Genomic DNA, 15,588 nt, shown 5'->3' on the forward strand with positions numbered 1-15,588 from the left:
GCCCCATTTTGGGGATCACTCACTGGCCATTCTCCAGGGCTACTACCTAGGGCTGACTGGGCTCAAGAGAGGAAATCTTTTCCCTTTCTGCTCAGGCACTATCTTTGAATTTCTCCTGAGTTTGCTGTTTTGCCTCAGTCATAACTGCATCTGCCATTCCAGATTGGAAAAAGTTTAATCAAATGTGTATCTGTCAAGATTAAATCATCTTAACATGGTAAAGGGAAACATACCATGCTTTTGAAAAACTGAAGGATTGGTGCTTTTTGTCCAAACCCAAGACCAAAAAGCCCCTTTAAGAGGTCTCCTTTTCCTCTCAGAAGGCTTAGAAATATATAGCAGCCTTCCCCTTCAGGATGGCTAGATCTATACTTTTAGTAGAAACTGTACTGTAGTTGTAAAATACTACATTTTAGGGGTCAGACAAACCTGGGGTCAGATCTTCCCCTCAGCCCGTATCCATATAATTCTGGTTGAAGTTGGTTCAGCTCTCTGAGATTGTTTTCTTATGGGAATAATAAAAATACCTATCTTGAAGGGTTGTAGATTAAATGAAATAATATAGGTAAAGGACCTAGTACAGGGTCTGGTACATGCTAGGAGCTCAATAAATAATATATTTCTTACCTACTTGAACATCAGCCTGCTAACATGGAGCTGGTACTCAAATCTGCCAGACATATTCCCAAAGATTGTATAGTAATACCATGTAGCTAGCTATCTGCAGTAGCTGGCCTTTTAGTGCTGCCCTGACCTGGAGAGGGGCTGCTTTAATTCTTGCTTTGTTTGCTTAAACATTCATCAGTCATAGCAAACTTCCTTGCTATGAGGTGGCTGTTGCTTGTACCTCCACAGGTGTACCTTTGACATTTGTCATTAATATCATGGAATCTCAGTGGCATTGTCTGTGTGATAAGTAATCAAAATTACCATTACATTTCTCCCTCTAAAAGTATCTGGCATTCTAAACAGAGTATGTTGACACAAAGACTATTCCCTGAATGTGTTAACATGAAAGGTTTCTGCTTCCAAGGGTTTAATGGCATTCTTTTCTATTAATACAAAAACGATACCCTGTCCACATATATGCTCCTCCTGTCTTTTAAAATGCATAATACTGGGAGATGAGAAAACAGGCCCAGACAACAAAACCATTTGATTAGTAAGATGGTTATCATCATAGAAGTTATTTTGGCCTTTTTTTCCTAGTATTGTATTAATATCTCCTGACTACATCTCATTTACTCTCTATCCTGCCCAATATTCTTCTTACGACCTAGAAATATTCCGATTACCACAAGCTAAACATAGCATTAAAAACAGGTCTGGGTATCTCCATTTCATTTTATCAGTGAGTGAAAGTCATTTAGCTTTTGCATGTTTTAGATACTTTTCTAGAATAGCTATTTAAAATTATTTGTCCCTGAAGTTCTTAGACTTCTTTCTAGAACTTCTCAGTTGAAAAGATTTTTGAACTTTCACATGTTTCCCAGAGTAAAGCCATTTCAGCTGAGAAAACATTTGTTTGTGATAAAGCTCAAAATTATTTCAGTTCTTCAGACCAGCTATCCTCATAGTTGCCATATCCTTGAATCTCTTAAGCAGAGTTTTAGTAATAAAACAAAAACACTAAATCTTCCTCTATACTACTCTGTTACTTAAGATAACCTTACATAAAAACCAGTGAAATTCTCTGCATTCCAGAATGTGCCCTGATTTAACTTCTTTTTCAATGGATAAGATTTAAAACTGTATAGAATAAGGCATTGAGATTGGTGAATCCTGTTATTTTATCACCTGCCCAATCTGCTCTATTATTCCTCAAATATTGCAGTTGAATGCCTTGGCCAACCGAATAGCTGGGAAGGGGTATGAAAACGAAGACTACTATGCCAACACTCGCTTCAGGTTCATGGGCATTGAGAACATCCATGTGATGCGGAGCAGCCTGCAGAAACTCGTGGAAGGTTAGAAGGATTTCACCTTGGATAGGCCAGAGCCCCTAGCTTTGCATACATATACATATATATGTACACACACACACACACACACAACATGCTTGGTTTGGTGTAGACCATAAAAACAACTAGGTGAGCAGGATCAATAGGTGATAAGGTTTTTAAACTATAGTATGAACCCAGCTTGCATAGTACTGAATTATAGCAGTCTTAGTCCGGCATAGGGACTAAGATGTTCAGTTTCACAACCCAGTTAAGTCCATTTGGGTTTAGTTGCTGTGGAAATCATTTCTCCCTATAGAATTACAGAGGCAGGTGTTTAGGGGTGGACATGTCAACATAAGTATAAATGAATTTGGGATTCATTGCATCATCCTCAAGGTAAGAAATCACCTCATTTAATCTACTGTAAGGAGTCAGTAGGATTTTATCACTGTGCTGATGAAGGGGGTAAATTTAGACTTCAGAGGAATGAAGCTGATGTCAGACAATATGGGTCATCTGTCATCACTGCAAAATAATTGGGGTCAGAGTAGGGGCAAAGTGAGATTGGGGCTTGACAGGACCCTTGATTCTCAAACATTTCTCTCAAAGCCACGACCCAGGATTCCATGATGCGGTATGACAACTCAGGAAGAGACGGTGAAAACCTGCCTTCTTTAGTGAACTCCCTGTTCCTCCCCTCTTTTCTTCAATTTTGTTCTCAGGTTATAGGCCAAGACCTCTCCCTTACATGGTCCTTATTAAATCCTGTTTCCGCAGTCTGCATCCTTTTTAGAGTATTAATTAGTGTTCCTCTTCCTTGGATTTCTTCTTCCTTTCTTTTTTGTCCCAGAATATTCTACAGGTGTAGAGGAGAACAGGACTTTTTACAGATTTTTGAGGCAAAAGATTGCCCTCTGCTGGATAACCAGTGCAAAGTACATGAAAATTAACTTTTTTTCCCCTAACCCATTGAGACTGCACAGGAATGCAGGGAATAGGTGAGGATGTGGGAATACAGCCAGATATTAAGGGCCTGAAGAGTTAGGATGAGTGGGTACAATTAGGATTAAATGTGTTTTTTAAAGAATTCTTTAAAAGATTGTATGTATTTTTAAAGAGAGAGAGGAAAGGAGGGAGAAAGAGAAAAACATTGATGTGTGAGAGAAACATTAATCAGTTGCCTCTCACATCCCCCTACTGGGAACCTGACCCACAACCCAGGCATGCACCCTGAATGGGAATCAAACTAGCAACCTTTCAATTCACAGGCTGGCACTTAGTCCACTGAGCCACACTAGCCAGGGCAAATGTGTTTTCTAATCAGAGGGCATGTGAGTGTTTTCCTGTGGTTACTGACCCATTCTTCTGGCTCTTAAGAGATTTCTGTGGGCTTGGGGTGGGTTCTACAGCTCAAGAAAGAAGAGACCAGCGGTGGAAGATATGGTATTCTCTAAGCCCTAATCCTGTCCCTGACTCACTGTGTGGTTTCTATCTAATTATTTAACCTTTCTGTGCCTCAGCTTTCATGTTTACAAAATTACAATCCACTTTTTCCTCTTTCTTGGTGAATAAACTGAGGTTATTGTGAATTTCAATATCTGCTTTCCTTTCTACCTTAGTTTGTGAATCGAAAACTCCAACAGTGACTGAATTTCTTAGCGGCCTGGACAGCTCAGGGTGGTTGACACACATTAAAGCTATTATGGATGTTGGAACTTTCATTGCAAAGGTAATAATTAGGACTTTTAAGAACTTGCACTGACCTTAATTATGGGATCTCTTGAGGTAACAGTGTATCATGGTGGAAAAAAATATTGAAAAAACATCTTAGTTTCTAGATTCCCCTTGGCTACTAATTCACTGTGTGCCCTTGGCAAATCTTATCCCTTTTCTGGGTGTCCGTTTCTTCATCTGTGGAACAAAGTGGCTGGGTTAGAATCTAATGAGATAAAGTTTGTGGGGTCCAGAGAACTATTTGGGAATAGTATTGACCCTCTCCTTCTGGAAAAGTATACATATAGCTATGCATACAGAAAATGGGCCTTAATTTCAGAGGCTTCACAGACCCCTGGCCTCAGGTTAAGAACTCCTAGATGATGTCTATTGGTCCTTCCAGCTCAGATACTCTTTGTTGTATTTTGGTGTTGATTTTAAGGTATCAAGTATAAGTAAGAGTGGGTGTAAAATAAATGTAGAGCTTGTATATCTATGCTAGTCAGACCTTTGAGTATAAAGCAGACCTTTTATGACTTCTTTCTGTAGGTCTGCCTCTGAATGGAGTCCATACAGGCTTCATCACTCATTCATGCTGACATTTATTTTCTGACCCCTAGAACCTTAGCCTTTGGTATCACTGGTTAAGTGATGTAAAAAAAAAAAAAAAAGAAGAAGAAGAAGAAGAAAATGGGAGTGTACATTTTCTCATTTTGAAGTTTTGTCTATATGTGTTCCTACATGAGAACTCTCCCTCTTGGCCGTACCTCCCCCCTCCCACGTGTTATTTGTAGAAGTAAAAGGAGAGAATGACTTTTCACCACTCTGCTGTCATTTTCTCAGTTGAAACTAATGAGATATATAGCCTCTGGCTTAAAATGTTTGAAGAGTATATGTCATTAATTGCCTTAAATATCTAGCCCTAATGCTTTTTGCTTCCTAATCCTGTTGTCTACACTTTTTATTATAATGTGCTACTAATGTTTACTATGTGACCCACTTCATTATGTGAAGTCCACGGTTAGAAGAACTGTTCTAACTTTTCTTCATACTGTTCCTTTTTCACATGCCCTATACCCATACATCTGTATTCCCTTTCTGAAGCTGACTTGATTAGGCCAAAGAGAGTGAGGGTAGAAAAGAGGGATCAATTTGGTAGACAGTACAACCTTATAAATATTGGTTGAATGTTTTTTATTCTTTTTTATTGTTGTTCAAGCACAGTTGTCTCCATTTTCTCGCCCCCTCTTTGCCCTGCCCCACCCACCCCCACCTCCTACCCTCAATCCTTACCCCCTTTGGCTTTGTCCATGGGTCCTTTATACATGTTCCTTGATGACCTTGAGTGGGTGGAAATGATAAGCTTGGGATTGCACGGTTATATTGTGCTCCCCATCTCCAGCACCACGCATACCTTATCACAAGTTTGAAAACTCGGTCAGCCTTGAATTCTCTCCCTTCCCATCCATCTTGCAATTGCCTACTTCTATCACTGCTACTTCACAAGTATTTCTCAAATCTATTCATTCTTCCCAGCCTCGAATGCTATTTTCCTAGTTAAGACACTGCTCATCCCTTGCTTACAGTAATAACTACACAACTTACTTACTTTTTTATTATTTGTCACATTTTTAATTTTTCTTTTTTAAAAAATATTTTATGTATTTATTTTTAGAGAGAGGGGGAGGGAGGGAGAAAGAGAGGGAGAGAAACATCAATGTGTGGTTGCCTCACACATACCCCCCTACTGGGACCTGGTCTGCAACCCAGGCATGCACCGTGACTGGGAATCAAACCAGCGACTCTTTGGTTTGCAGGCCAGCACTCCACTGAGCCACACCAGCCTAGGCTGATCTTTGTTGTATTTTCGCCTCTTTGCTGCATTTGGTACTATTAATCCCTTTCTCTTTGAACTATTTTTGTAGTTCTGGTTTTAATCCAACTACTCTTTCATGGTTTTCTTTCTACCTTTAGGCTGCTTTTTCACAGGCTAACTCTCATAATATCCCCCTTCCTCTACTTTCCCTTTAAAAGTCACTGCTTTTCCAGGTCTTTCCTTTTTTTACTTTGGTCTCTGCCTGAACAGCAGCAGCCATGCCCACAGTTTCCACTACCATCTCTATTTACATAGTGAGTGGGCAGATCTGCACTCTGGACTTTAGAGTTTCCAGCCCTCTCTTGGACTTTAGACACATATATTCAATTATCCACTGGGCTCACCATTGGATGTCCCTTAACTACTTCAGACTTACCACAGCCCAAACTGAAATCTTCTTTTTTTTTTTTTTGCTTTTTAAAATATATTTTATTAACTCTGCTATTATAGCTGTCCCATTTTCCCTCCTTTATTCCCCTCTGCCCTGTACACCGACTCCCACCCACATTCCCAGCCCCCTTAGTTCATGTCCATGCGTCATACATATAAGTTCTTCGGCTTCTCCATTTCCTATACTATTCTTAACCTCCCCCTGTCTATTTTGTACCTACCATTTATGCTTCTTATTCCCTGTACCTTTTCTCCCATTCCCCCCCTCTCCACTGATAACCCTCCATGTAATCTCCATTTCTGTGACCCTGTTCCTGTTCTAGTTGTTCGCTTAGTTTGTTTTTGCTTCTAGGTTTAGTTGTCTGTAGTTGTGAGTTTGTTGTCATTTTACTGTTCATATTTTTTACCTTCTTTTTCTTATCTAAGTCCCTTTAATATTCCATATAATAAGGGCTTGGTGATGATGGACTCCTTTAACTTGACCTTATCTGGGAATCACTTTATCTGCCCTTCCATTCTAAATGATAGCTGTTCTGAATAGAGTCATCTTGGATGTAGGTCCTTGCCTTTCATGACTTGGAATACTTCTTTCCAGCCCCTTCTTTCCTGTAAGGTTTCTTTGGAGAAATCAGTTGATAGTCTTGTGGGAACTCCTTTGTAGGTAACTGTCTCCTTTTCTCTTGCTGCTTTTAAGATTCTCTCCTTATCTTTAATCTTGGGTAATGTACTTATGATGTGCCTTGGTGTGTGCTTCCTTGGGTCCAACTTCTTTGGGACTCTCTGAGCTTGCTGGACTTCCTGGAAGTCTGTTTCCTTTGCCAGGTTGGGAAAGTTCTCCTTCATTATGTTTTCAAATAAGTTTTTAATTTCTTGCTCCTCCTTTTCTCCTTCTGGAACCCCTATGATTTGGATGTTGGGACGTTCAAAGTTGTCCTGGAGGTTCCTAAGCCTCTCTGCATCTTTTTGAATTCTTGTTTCTTCATTCTGTTCTGGTTGAATGTTTCTTTCTTCCTTCTGGTCCAAACTGTTGATTTGAATCCCAGTTTCCTTCCCGTCAGTGTTGGTTCCCTGTACATTTTCCTTATTTTCACTTTTCACAGCCTTCACTTTTTCCTCTGTTTTGCAACCTTACTCAACCATTTCTGTGAGCAGCCTGATTACCAGTGTTTTGAACTGTGCATCTGATAGGTTGGCTATCTCTTCATTGCTTAGTTGTATTTTTTCTGGAGCTTTGATCTGTTCTCTCGTTTAGGCCTTTTTTTTTGGGGGGGGGTCTCAGTGTGCCTGTTATATAGTAAGGGGTGGAGCCTTAGGTATTCGCCAGGGCAGGGCAACCCACATTGCTGTGTTGTGGTGCTGTATGTTGGGGAGGGGTCGGGAAGGGGTCTGGGAGGGAACAGTGCTGCCTGCTCTGCTCTCTGCAGGGTTTCAGTAACTTCCCTTGCTACCCACAAGCAAATTGGGCCTTTCTGGTGCTGATTCCCAGGTGGGTGGGTTTGTGTATGCTCTAGGACCCTGTGGGTCTCTCTAATGAATTCTCCTGTGAGGCTGGGAGTTTCTTCTTCTGCTGCCCAACACCCACAGGTTTTTTTCAGTCAGAGGTTTTGAGGCTTTATTTTCCTGCTCTGGAACTTTGGGATGTGCAGTCTGTCTCACACCCCGGTTGTCCCTCTCGTTTCATCCTTATGCGAATGTGGGACTGCCCACTCTGCCAGTCGCCACCTTGCCTGGTCCTCCAGCCACCACTCTGCTTCCTGCCTCCACCTCTCCTACTGGTCTGGATGAAGGTTTCTTCTTGAACTCCTTGGTTGTCGGACTTCATACAGTTCAATTTTCTGGCAGTTCTGGTTGTTTTTTGTTTTCAAGTCTGTTGTTATCCTTCTTTTGGTTGTGCAAGGAGGCACAGGGTATCTACCTATGCCTCCATCTTGGCCAGAAGCCCCCAAACTGATACCTCCTTATTTACTCTCCACACCAAGTAAAACTCGTCTCTTCTTCTGTGTTCACTGTTTATACATTTCAGAATCCTCCTTGACTCTTCTCCTTCGTCCCATATCCATTTTCATTCTTACCATCCATCTTCTCATTTTCAGCCCTGATACTACTACCTTAGTTCAGGCCTTCTTTGCCTTTCACAATTTTAGTGGCTCTGTAACTGGTCTTCCTAAATCCAAACTCATGTCCACCCAATCTGTTCTCCTCATTGCCACCACAGTGAGCACCTCTTATCATAGTACTCCTCTGCTTTTAACACTTCAGCGGCTCTCTCTTGTTACCAGATGAAATGCACATTTGTCAGGCTAGCCCTTGCCCTTCCAGGCAGGCCTTTCTCTCATTCCCTCATTCCCTCATTCCAAGCTTAGCTTCAATCAAGGTACTTAAGAGTTCACCTATGTCATACCTCCTTGCCTTTCTACATGCTGTCATGTTGTGCCCCCTGCCTAGAATGTCCTTTTCTCATCAATCTGACAAATGCCTACTCATCTGAAAAGGCCATTTAAACTGCCTCCTGTTCTTTGGTTATTCTGTGCCTTTGTTGTACCTGTATGGACTTTTATTATTTTAGTTATCATTGGTTTGTACTCATTCATTTGTTTGTCTGCTTTGTATCCCCATTACACACTGTAATGTTTCTTGAATAGTCACTCAGTAATTATTGGCAAGGTGGGTGGATGAATGAATGCGTGAATACATTAATTTCCTTCTCTTTTCTCCCTTGAGGAAATCCTACTCTTTCTTCAAGGCTCAAGCTTCCTGGGCTCCTACAAAAGGACATAGTTACTACACATTACTAGATAGCAGTGATATTTTTCACTGTATTGTAATTATTTATGAGATATTTACCTTCAGTCCCCCTAGCTTGTGAGCTCCTTGAAAGTAGAACTGAGTCTCCTCTTTGTATCTCTAATATCTAGCACGTGACTGGCATAGAAAGATACATAATTAACTATTTGAATGAAAAAGTGAATGCTCAATATCCATCATTGTCAAAACTGCCCAAGCTGGGTCACTACCCAGATCTTTACATCATTCTGATTGTACAGAAACTGACCTAAGACAGGTAAACCTCTCCATGTTAAGTTGGAAGAATTTGTTAGTGAGACTAAATGTCTGAAGATTCCAGAGAAAATTATTGTCAGATCTAGGACTGGAATGCAGAACTGTTCTGTATTTTGGGGGCATGACTTCTTCCTCTCGCCTGCTCCTCTCTCAGATAGTTGATTCTTCAGAAGTTTTGTGAATTTAGAACTCCCTTATTTTTTTAATGCTGAATCATGTATTGGTTTTCATTTTCTTTTCCTGTTAGGTAAGTTCTCCTCTTTTTTTTTTTTGCACTCCATTTTTTTCATTCTCCATAAAGTATACCAATATTATGATAAGAAATGAATGTAGTCCAGTAAGTGCAGGTTTTCTGTGCTGTAGAGATGGTGTTTGGCAATCCTATTTATTCACCAAGCATACTATGTAAAAGTTGTTGATGCTGCTTTTTGTCTCTTATCTTCACAGGCTGTAAAGGTAGAAAAAGCCAGTGTCTTAGTCCACTGTTCTGATGGGTGGGACCGCACAGCACAAGTCTGCTCTTTGGCCAGCATCCTCCTAGATCCATTTTATAGGACATTCAATGGTCTCATGGTAAGATAGCAAACAATTGTATTTTACTTTGCATGAGTGAAAGACTGGATAAATCAAAAAGAACTTTCAACCAATTTCTTTTCTACAAGGAGTTCCAAATCTATAAAAATACTTCTGTTTTTCAATTTAGCTTCTTTCTACTAAATTAGGCATTCATAGTCTATACAATTTGTATTGCACACTGAGCATAGTTTACCTATCAGAAGATAAGTGGAATGTAATAGACTGCTGTAAGGGGTAGGAGAGACTCAAAAGTGTGCAAAACTGAAGTGGATGACTATTCAATAGGCTATCAGATGGTTTCACCTTCAACATGTCAGCTGTTTGGGTATCACACTTATGATTATTCTCTGGCAGTGAATCCAAAGTTTCTTAGTTGGCCTAAGAAACAGAACTCACAAAGGAGTTTATCCTCATTTTTTAGAAATGCTTTTAAAAAAATCAAACAGGTGCAAATAGGGTTGTACCAAGATTTGTGCTTGGTACAAGCCCAGGTACTAACTTTGGAGTCATGTTTTTTCATAGGTTGAATTTAAGATTATGTTGATCAGGATTGCATTTAGTTATGTCTCAGTGCCTTGCCACACATCTTATAAAGGCCAAAAGAAGTATGACACTGGGTACATATCCAGAATAATTTCTCCTGAGAGCATTTGAAATTTGAAGGAAGCCTATATAGGTCCTTAAAGGAAATACAAGTTACTTACTTAGTAATCATTTGGGAAATTAACTTTTTTACTATCAGTTCAACCCAAACTTGTACAAAGTCCATTTCAGCAAAGTGTTTGGATATTTTATATATATGGTTAATTCATTTTATTATTTTTCCTAACGCAAACTTTTTTTTTTTGTATAACAATGAAGATCCTGATTGAGAAGGAATGGATATCCATGGGCCACAAGTTCTCCCAAAGGTAAAAAGATCCTCATTTTAAAGGAGGAGGCTTCCCCTGGCTGGAGTAGCTCAGTGGATTGAGTGTGGGCTGTGAACCAAAGTATCGCAGGTTCGATTCCCAGCCAGGGCACATGCTTCGGTTACAAGCCACAGCCCCCAGCAACCACACATTGATGTTCTCTCTCTTTCTCTTTCTCCCTCCCTTCCCTCTCTAAAAATAAATAAGTAAATCTTTAAAAAATAAAGGAGGAGGCTAAGGAGATATCATTAGGGTAAGGTTTATCAAAACCCAATATGTTCTTGTATGAAGGAGCAATAAGTTAAACATGGCGGAAATCTCTTTTCATCAAGAAGTATTTCAGGCACTATGCTAGGGGACTAGGGCTACAAAGGTGACTAGAATATTATCTGTTCCTTAAAAGCGTGCAAATAATTTTATCAAATTTTTAAATATGTTAGGGAAGAACAAGGCATCACAGACCGCAGAGGAAAAAAGTGCTTCACTGTGCCTGAAGAAGCCGGGATAGGCATCCAGGAATAGGCAGTATTTGAAGATGAATTTTGGGGGATGAATAAGAGTTTGCTAGACAGAACAGTGAGCTGAGGAGGGCATCCAGACAGAGGGAATAATGTGTAAGACAATGCACCTTTTAACATTTATAGAACAAAGAAAGGTGCAGATTTCCATTCTCTAGTAAGAAGTGGTGTAAGGGCTTACATGTGTCTAGTGTCACTAGAAGGAAGATAGCCTCACTGAAAATTTACCTATGTTACCAGAACAGTCAACAAATATTTACCAAATACCTAACAATGTGCTGTAAACTGTATTAGACACTGAGCTGGTTTCAAATGCATATAAAATGTTTTACCCTCAAGGGAGTTAAAATTCAGGTCCTCCATTGGTGTGTATCCATATAATTTTATTTGATTACCAGGGGAAGTATTTTCAGGAACACCTATAAAGGACACATGGACAAAACCAAGGTGGGGTGGAAGCCCGGGAGGGAGGTGGGGATGGCTGGGGTTGGGGGAGGGTGAGGGGATAAATGCAGACAACTGTACTTGAACAACAATAAAATAATTTTTTAAAATAATTTTTAAATAATTTCATTTGATTACCATTCCTAGTCATTTAAACCCACCCATTCACTCTTCCTTCATCAGCAAACGTTGGGGCAGGAAATATGCCAGGTTTTGAGGAGACTATGTTGAATCAAATATGGTGTTTGTCTCTTCTTTTACACAAAAGAAAATCAGTGATGACTTTATAGTTTGATAAATGCTATGAAAAAACATAAAACTAAATGAATAAAAGAACCTAACCCATTCTGGGGCAAAGAAATTTTCCTAAAATTGGTGTCATTTTAGAACATTCAAGAATATAAGGTTGAGGATTTGAAAGAGACAGTGGGTGTTTTGTAGAGTAAGATTCCTAAAGAAACAAGACAGAGTGAACACTTCCCTTCACATGAAAAGTTTAGTGAGCCCTGGCCAGTGTGGCTCTGTTGGTTGGGCATCATCTCACAACCAAAAGATTGTGGGTTCGATTCTTGGTCAGGGCACATGCCTAGGCTGCAGGTTTGGTCCCTGGTCAGGGCATGTATGAAAGGCATTCAGTTGATGTTTCTCTCTCACATCGATGTTTCTCTCCCTTTCTTTCTCATTCCTTTCCCTTCTCTCTCGAAAATCAATAAGCATGTCCTCTGGTGAGGATAAAAAAAAGAAAAGATTAGTTAAAGCTATAACTAAGAACACCTCTTCTATGGAGATTGGATGGAAGGACAGTCAGTGAAGGAACTAACTGTGTGAGTGTCAGAAACAAAAGTTGAATATTTTTTCTTGATGGCCTTGATTTTTTTCAGTGACACTGTAGACACCAATGTGAAATAGGTTAGGTGTTTGATAAGAGAGCTTAAAATTTCCAAGAGCTGTAAGGTTGATGGTAAAAGAGTGTTTTAAGAACATACATAAAGATTATTGGGGAGCAATTACATTGTAGCTGAGTATGGAGACTTTATTTTAAATGGCATCAGTTTGCATGGTTTTATAATATTCTCAAGCAGCATTCATCAGTCAGGGTTTGGGAGCAGAGAACATAGTTTTTTAGGTTCATCTATAGTTTGATTTTGAATGAGAATAATGCCAAGAAAGACCAGAAAGTTGAAGAAAATGGGGAGAGAATAGTTGATGGAGCAGAATGTAGAGCATAGGCTGGATAAGGAAGACAGGGAAGCCAGCAGGAATCTGGCAAGTTGAGAGGTCCAGAGATGAGGACTGGAGGAGGTAATATGAGTAGAAATATACTCATTTCTACCTTTAGAAATATACTATATTTCCATATAGTATACATATATATACCATATTGGAAATATGGCGGTCAGAGTAGGATATTGAGATTAAAATTGCAAAGTGGAATGCAAACCTCTAGATAACTTCAAGAACCAGCCTATGGCCATGGATATGGAAGGTTGATAGTGGGGTAGAGGAAGACTTTGGTGAAGATAATTGGATTTGAGTTAGTTAAGGAACCTGTTAAGTCAGTGCATGGTCATCTGCATGGACTCCAAAGATAAGACTTAAGACAGGAGTCAGATTCTTTAGAAAATATGGGAAAGTGACCCAGAGATTGGTATAAGACAATAGTAAGGAAGGGGAAGGTAGTGTAAACTCAATAGCATGACCCATAATGGAAGTATTTTTTAGAGAGTGAAAACAATAGTAGAAAGCAATGGTAGAAGCAAGGAGAAAGGTGATCCCACTTCTGCCCTGTTTCTGGATTATGCTTTCTGAAAGGGGAATGATGAACATTCTCCATTTGATTTGGGCCCCAGGAAGAGATGGTGTCCTTGGTGAGACACATTTAAGTTAAATAAGAAGGTGGAACATACAGTGTAAAATATGAGGATGCCATATTTGCTTTCAGTGGATAGTAGAGTTGGTAAAGAGGGCATCATGGGAGAGGAAATATTAAACAGTTCTAGGGTGGGGTTTGTTCATTCATATAAGTGTTTTTTAAATATCTATTTCATGCCAAGAACTGTGCTAGAAACAACATAGTTATGGTCGTTGTTCACATGGAGCTAAATGTGGCTGTTTAACATCAAATTAATTAAAATTAAATACTACAATAAAAATTTCAGTTCCTGCCATGGCTGGCATAGCTCAGTGGATTGAGCGCTGGCCTGTGAACCAGAGAGCCACTGGTTCAATTCCCAGTCAGGGCACATGCCTGGGTTGCAGACCAGATCCCCAAGTAGGGAGTGCACAAGAGGCAGCCACACATTAATGTTTCTCTCCCTTTCCTTCTCCCTCCTCTTTCTAAAAATAAATAAACAAAATATTTTTAAAAATTCTGTTCCTCAATCACACCAGCCACATTTCAAGTGTTTAATGAGTTAGTGACTACCATCTTGGACAACCCAGATATGGGATATTTCTATCATTGCAGAAAAGTTCAGTTTTAAAGATGGTGTAAGAGGAAATTGAATAGATGACCAAAGGGCTTACAGTCTATGACAGTAAAGGAATGCCAGTAGTTAAGAGGTCTGTTGGGTTTAACAAGCTTTGAGATTCCACATAACATTTGGCCTGAGATGTTTCTTTCCCAATGGCAACAGAGACAAAAGGTGCCCTCGTTGTAGCCTATTCCAATAGTCTAATACCTGATGTTAACCACTGTTTTTTTTTTACCTTTATTTGCATCTCTCAGGTGTGGCCATCTGCATGGGGACTCTAAAGAAGTCTCCCCTGTCTTCACCCAGTTCCTAGACTGTATCTGGCAATTAATGGAACAATTTCCTTGTGCCTTTGAGTTTAATGAAATCTTCCTGCTGGAGATCCATGACCATGTTTTTTCCTGCCAGTTTGGGAACTTCCTTGGAAACTGCCAGAAGGATCGGGAAGATATGAGGTAAATTCAGCTTGTGAGAAAACACTGAATAGGGAGCTGGGGTGAGTACAAAAGGAATATGCCAACACCCTAAATTTGAGACAGAAGTTCAGGAAAGGGGAGATAGCATGATAAAAAGAACTTTTGAAGCATAAAGCACTCAGTGTTTGCATGGGGATTCCTCAGAACCTCAGATTCCTTGTCTGTTAGAGATAATACCTACCTTTCAGAGAAATCACTTGTGTCAGAGATCATGTAATGGCAGCCCATTAGCCAATTCTAGCTCAATAGGTGTGTTTTGTTTAGTGTGTGGAGTATTTGTTAAACTGTGAATTAGTTGCCAACATTTAAATATCAGGATATTTCACATGAAAATCCAGGTAGTTTAGGATTTTGTCCTAACTAGAAAAGCCATTTTGCCAAGATATTCTTCTGCAACCAGACCTTTCTTAAACCCTCTCCCAAGATGCTTTTAGACACATTAGTTCTGTCTAGGCATTAAAACTCAAGATCTATTCCATATTCTTTTTCCACCCTCTTAAAATGAAGCTAATATATCCTAGACCCATTCCCCACACAAATGTGAATCTCCATGTAAAAGTATAGAAGTTGAACATTTTAACACATATTAAAATAGTGATTACTTAAAACAGACAGAAGTATCATTCATTCATAAAAGGAAAAGCAAGGGCTCTAGAATCAGAGAGACCTGGGTTCATATTTTGGCTCTGTTAGCCTCTGCTATGTTAACTTTAACAAATTAATTTTTGGTCTCATTTTCTCATTACCAATTTGGAGATAAAATACCACAAAAAATTAATGAGGGATTTTACATACAGTCTGAAACAGTATTTGACACATGGTAAATAATAAATATTAGCTGCCTTACCTCTGCAAGATTTTGTTCTGTTTTTACCCAATAACAAATGAGAAAGATATACAGGGCCTTTGGCCTCCCTGGAATGGTCTGTAAAAGTTACAAGACTACAATTTTAGGTCCTACCACCCCTACCACTCCTCTTTGTTCTCTTCCTTGAGATGATGTGTGCAAATGACCTTTGCATGCATGGTCATGCAGCAGCTCTCATGGGGGACCAGTGGATCCCATGCTTTCTCAGGTGTTAACTAAGGGGCTTCCTTGCTTGAAAAGCAAGGTCCCATGATCTCAACTAAGGTGTAAGAGTTAGTCTTACAGTATAAATATCACAGTCTTTAGGTGCTCGCATAGGATAACTTACAACTATTTGCT

At 39.6% G+C, this 15,588-nt stretch overlaps 1 protein-coding gene across 1 annotated transcript in view; it reads left to right on the top strand.

The window, feature by feature from the left end:
* Nucleotides 1-15,588, top strand: part of MTMR8 (myotubularin related protein 8) — a 61,564-nt gene that overhangs the window by 31,056 nt on the left and 14,920 nt on the right. Inside the window, exons 7-11 of the mRNA XM_028522983.2 lie at nucleotides 1,835-1,967; nucleotides 3,563-3,672; nucleotides 9,430-9,555; nucleotides 10,420-10,469; nucleotides 14,160-14,360. Of these exons, the coding sequence (XP_028378784.1) occupies nucleotides 1,835-1,967; nucleotides 3,563-3,672; nucleotides 9,430-9,555; nucleotides 10,420-10,469; nucleotides 14,160-14,360 (620 nt within the window). The remainder of the gene's footprint in view (nucleotides 1-1,834; nucleotides 1,968-3,562; nucleotides 3,673-9,429; nucleotides 9,556-10,419; nucleotides 10,470-14,159; nucleotides 14,361-15,588) is intronic.

This window comes from Phyllostomus discolor, chromosome X (genome assembly GCF_004126475.2).
Source record: "Phyllostomus discolor isolate MPI-MPIP mPhyDis1 chromosome X, mPhyDis1.pri.v3, whole genome shotgun sequence".
NCBI classification, from domain to species: domain Eukaryota; kingdom Metazoa; phylum Chordata; class Mammalia; order Chiroptera; family Phyllostomidae; genus Phyllostomus; species Phyllostomus discolor.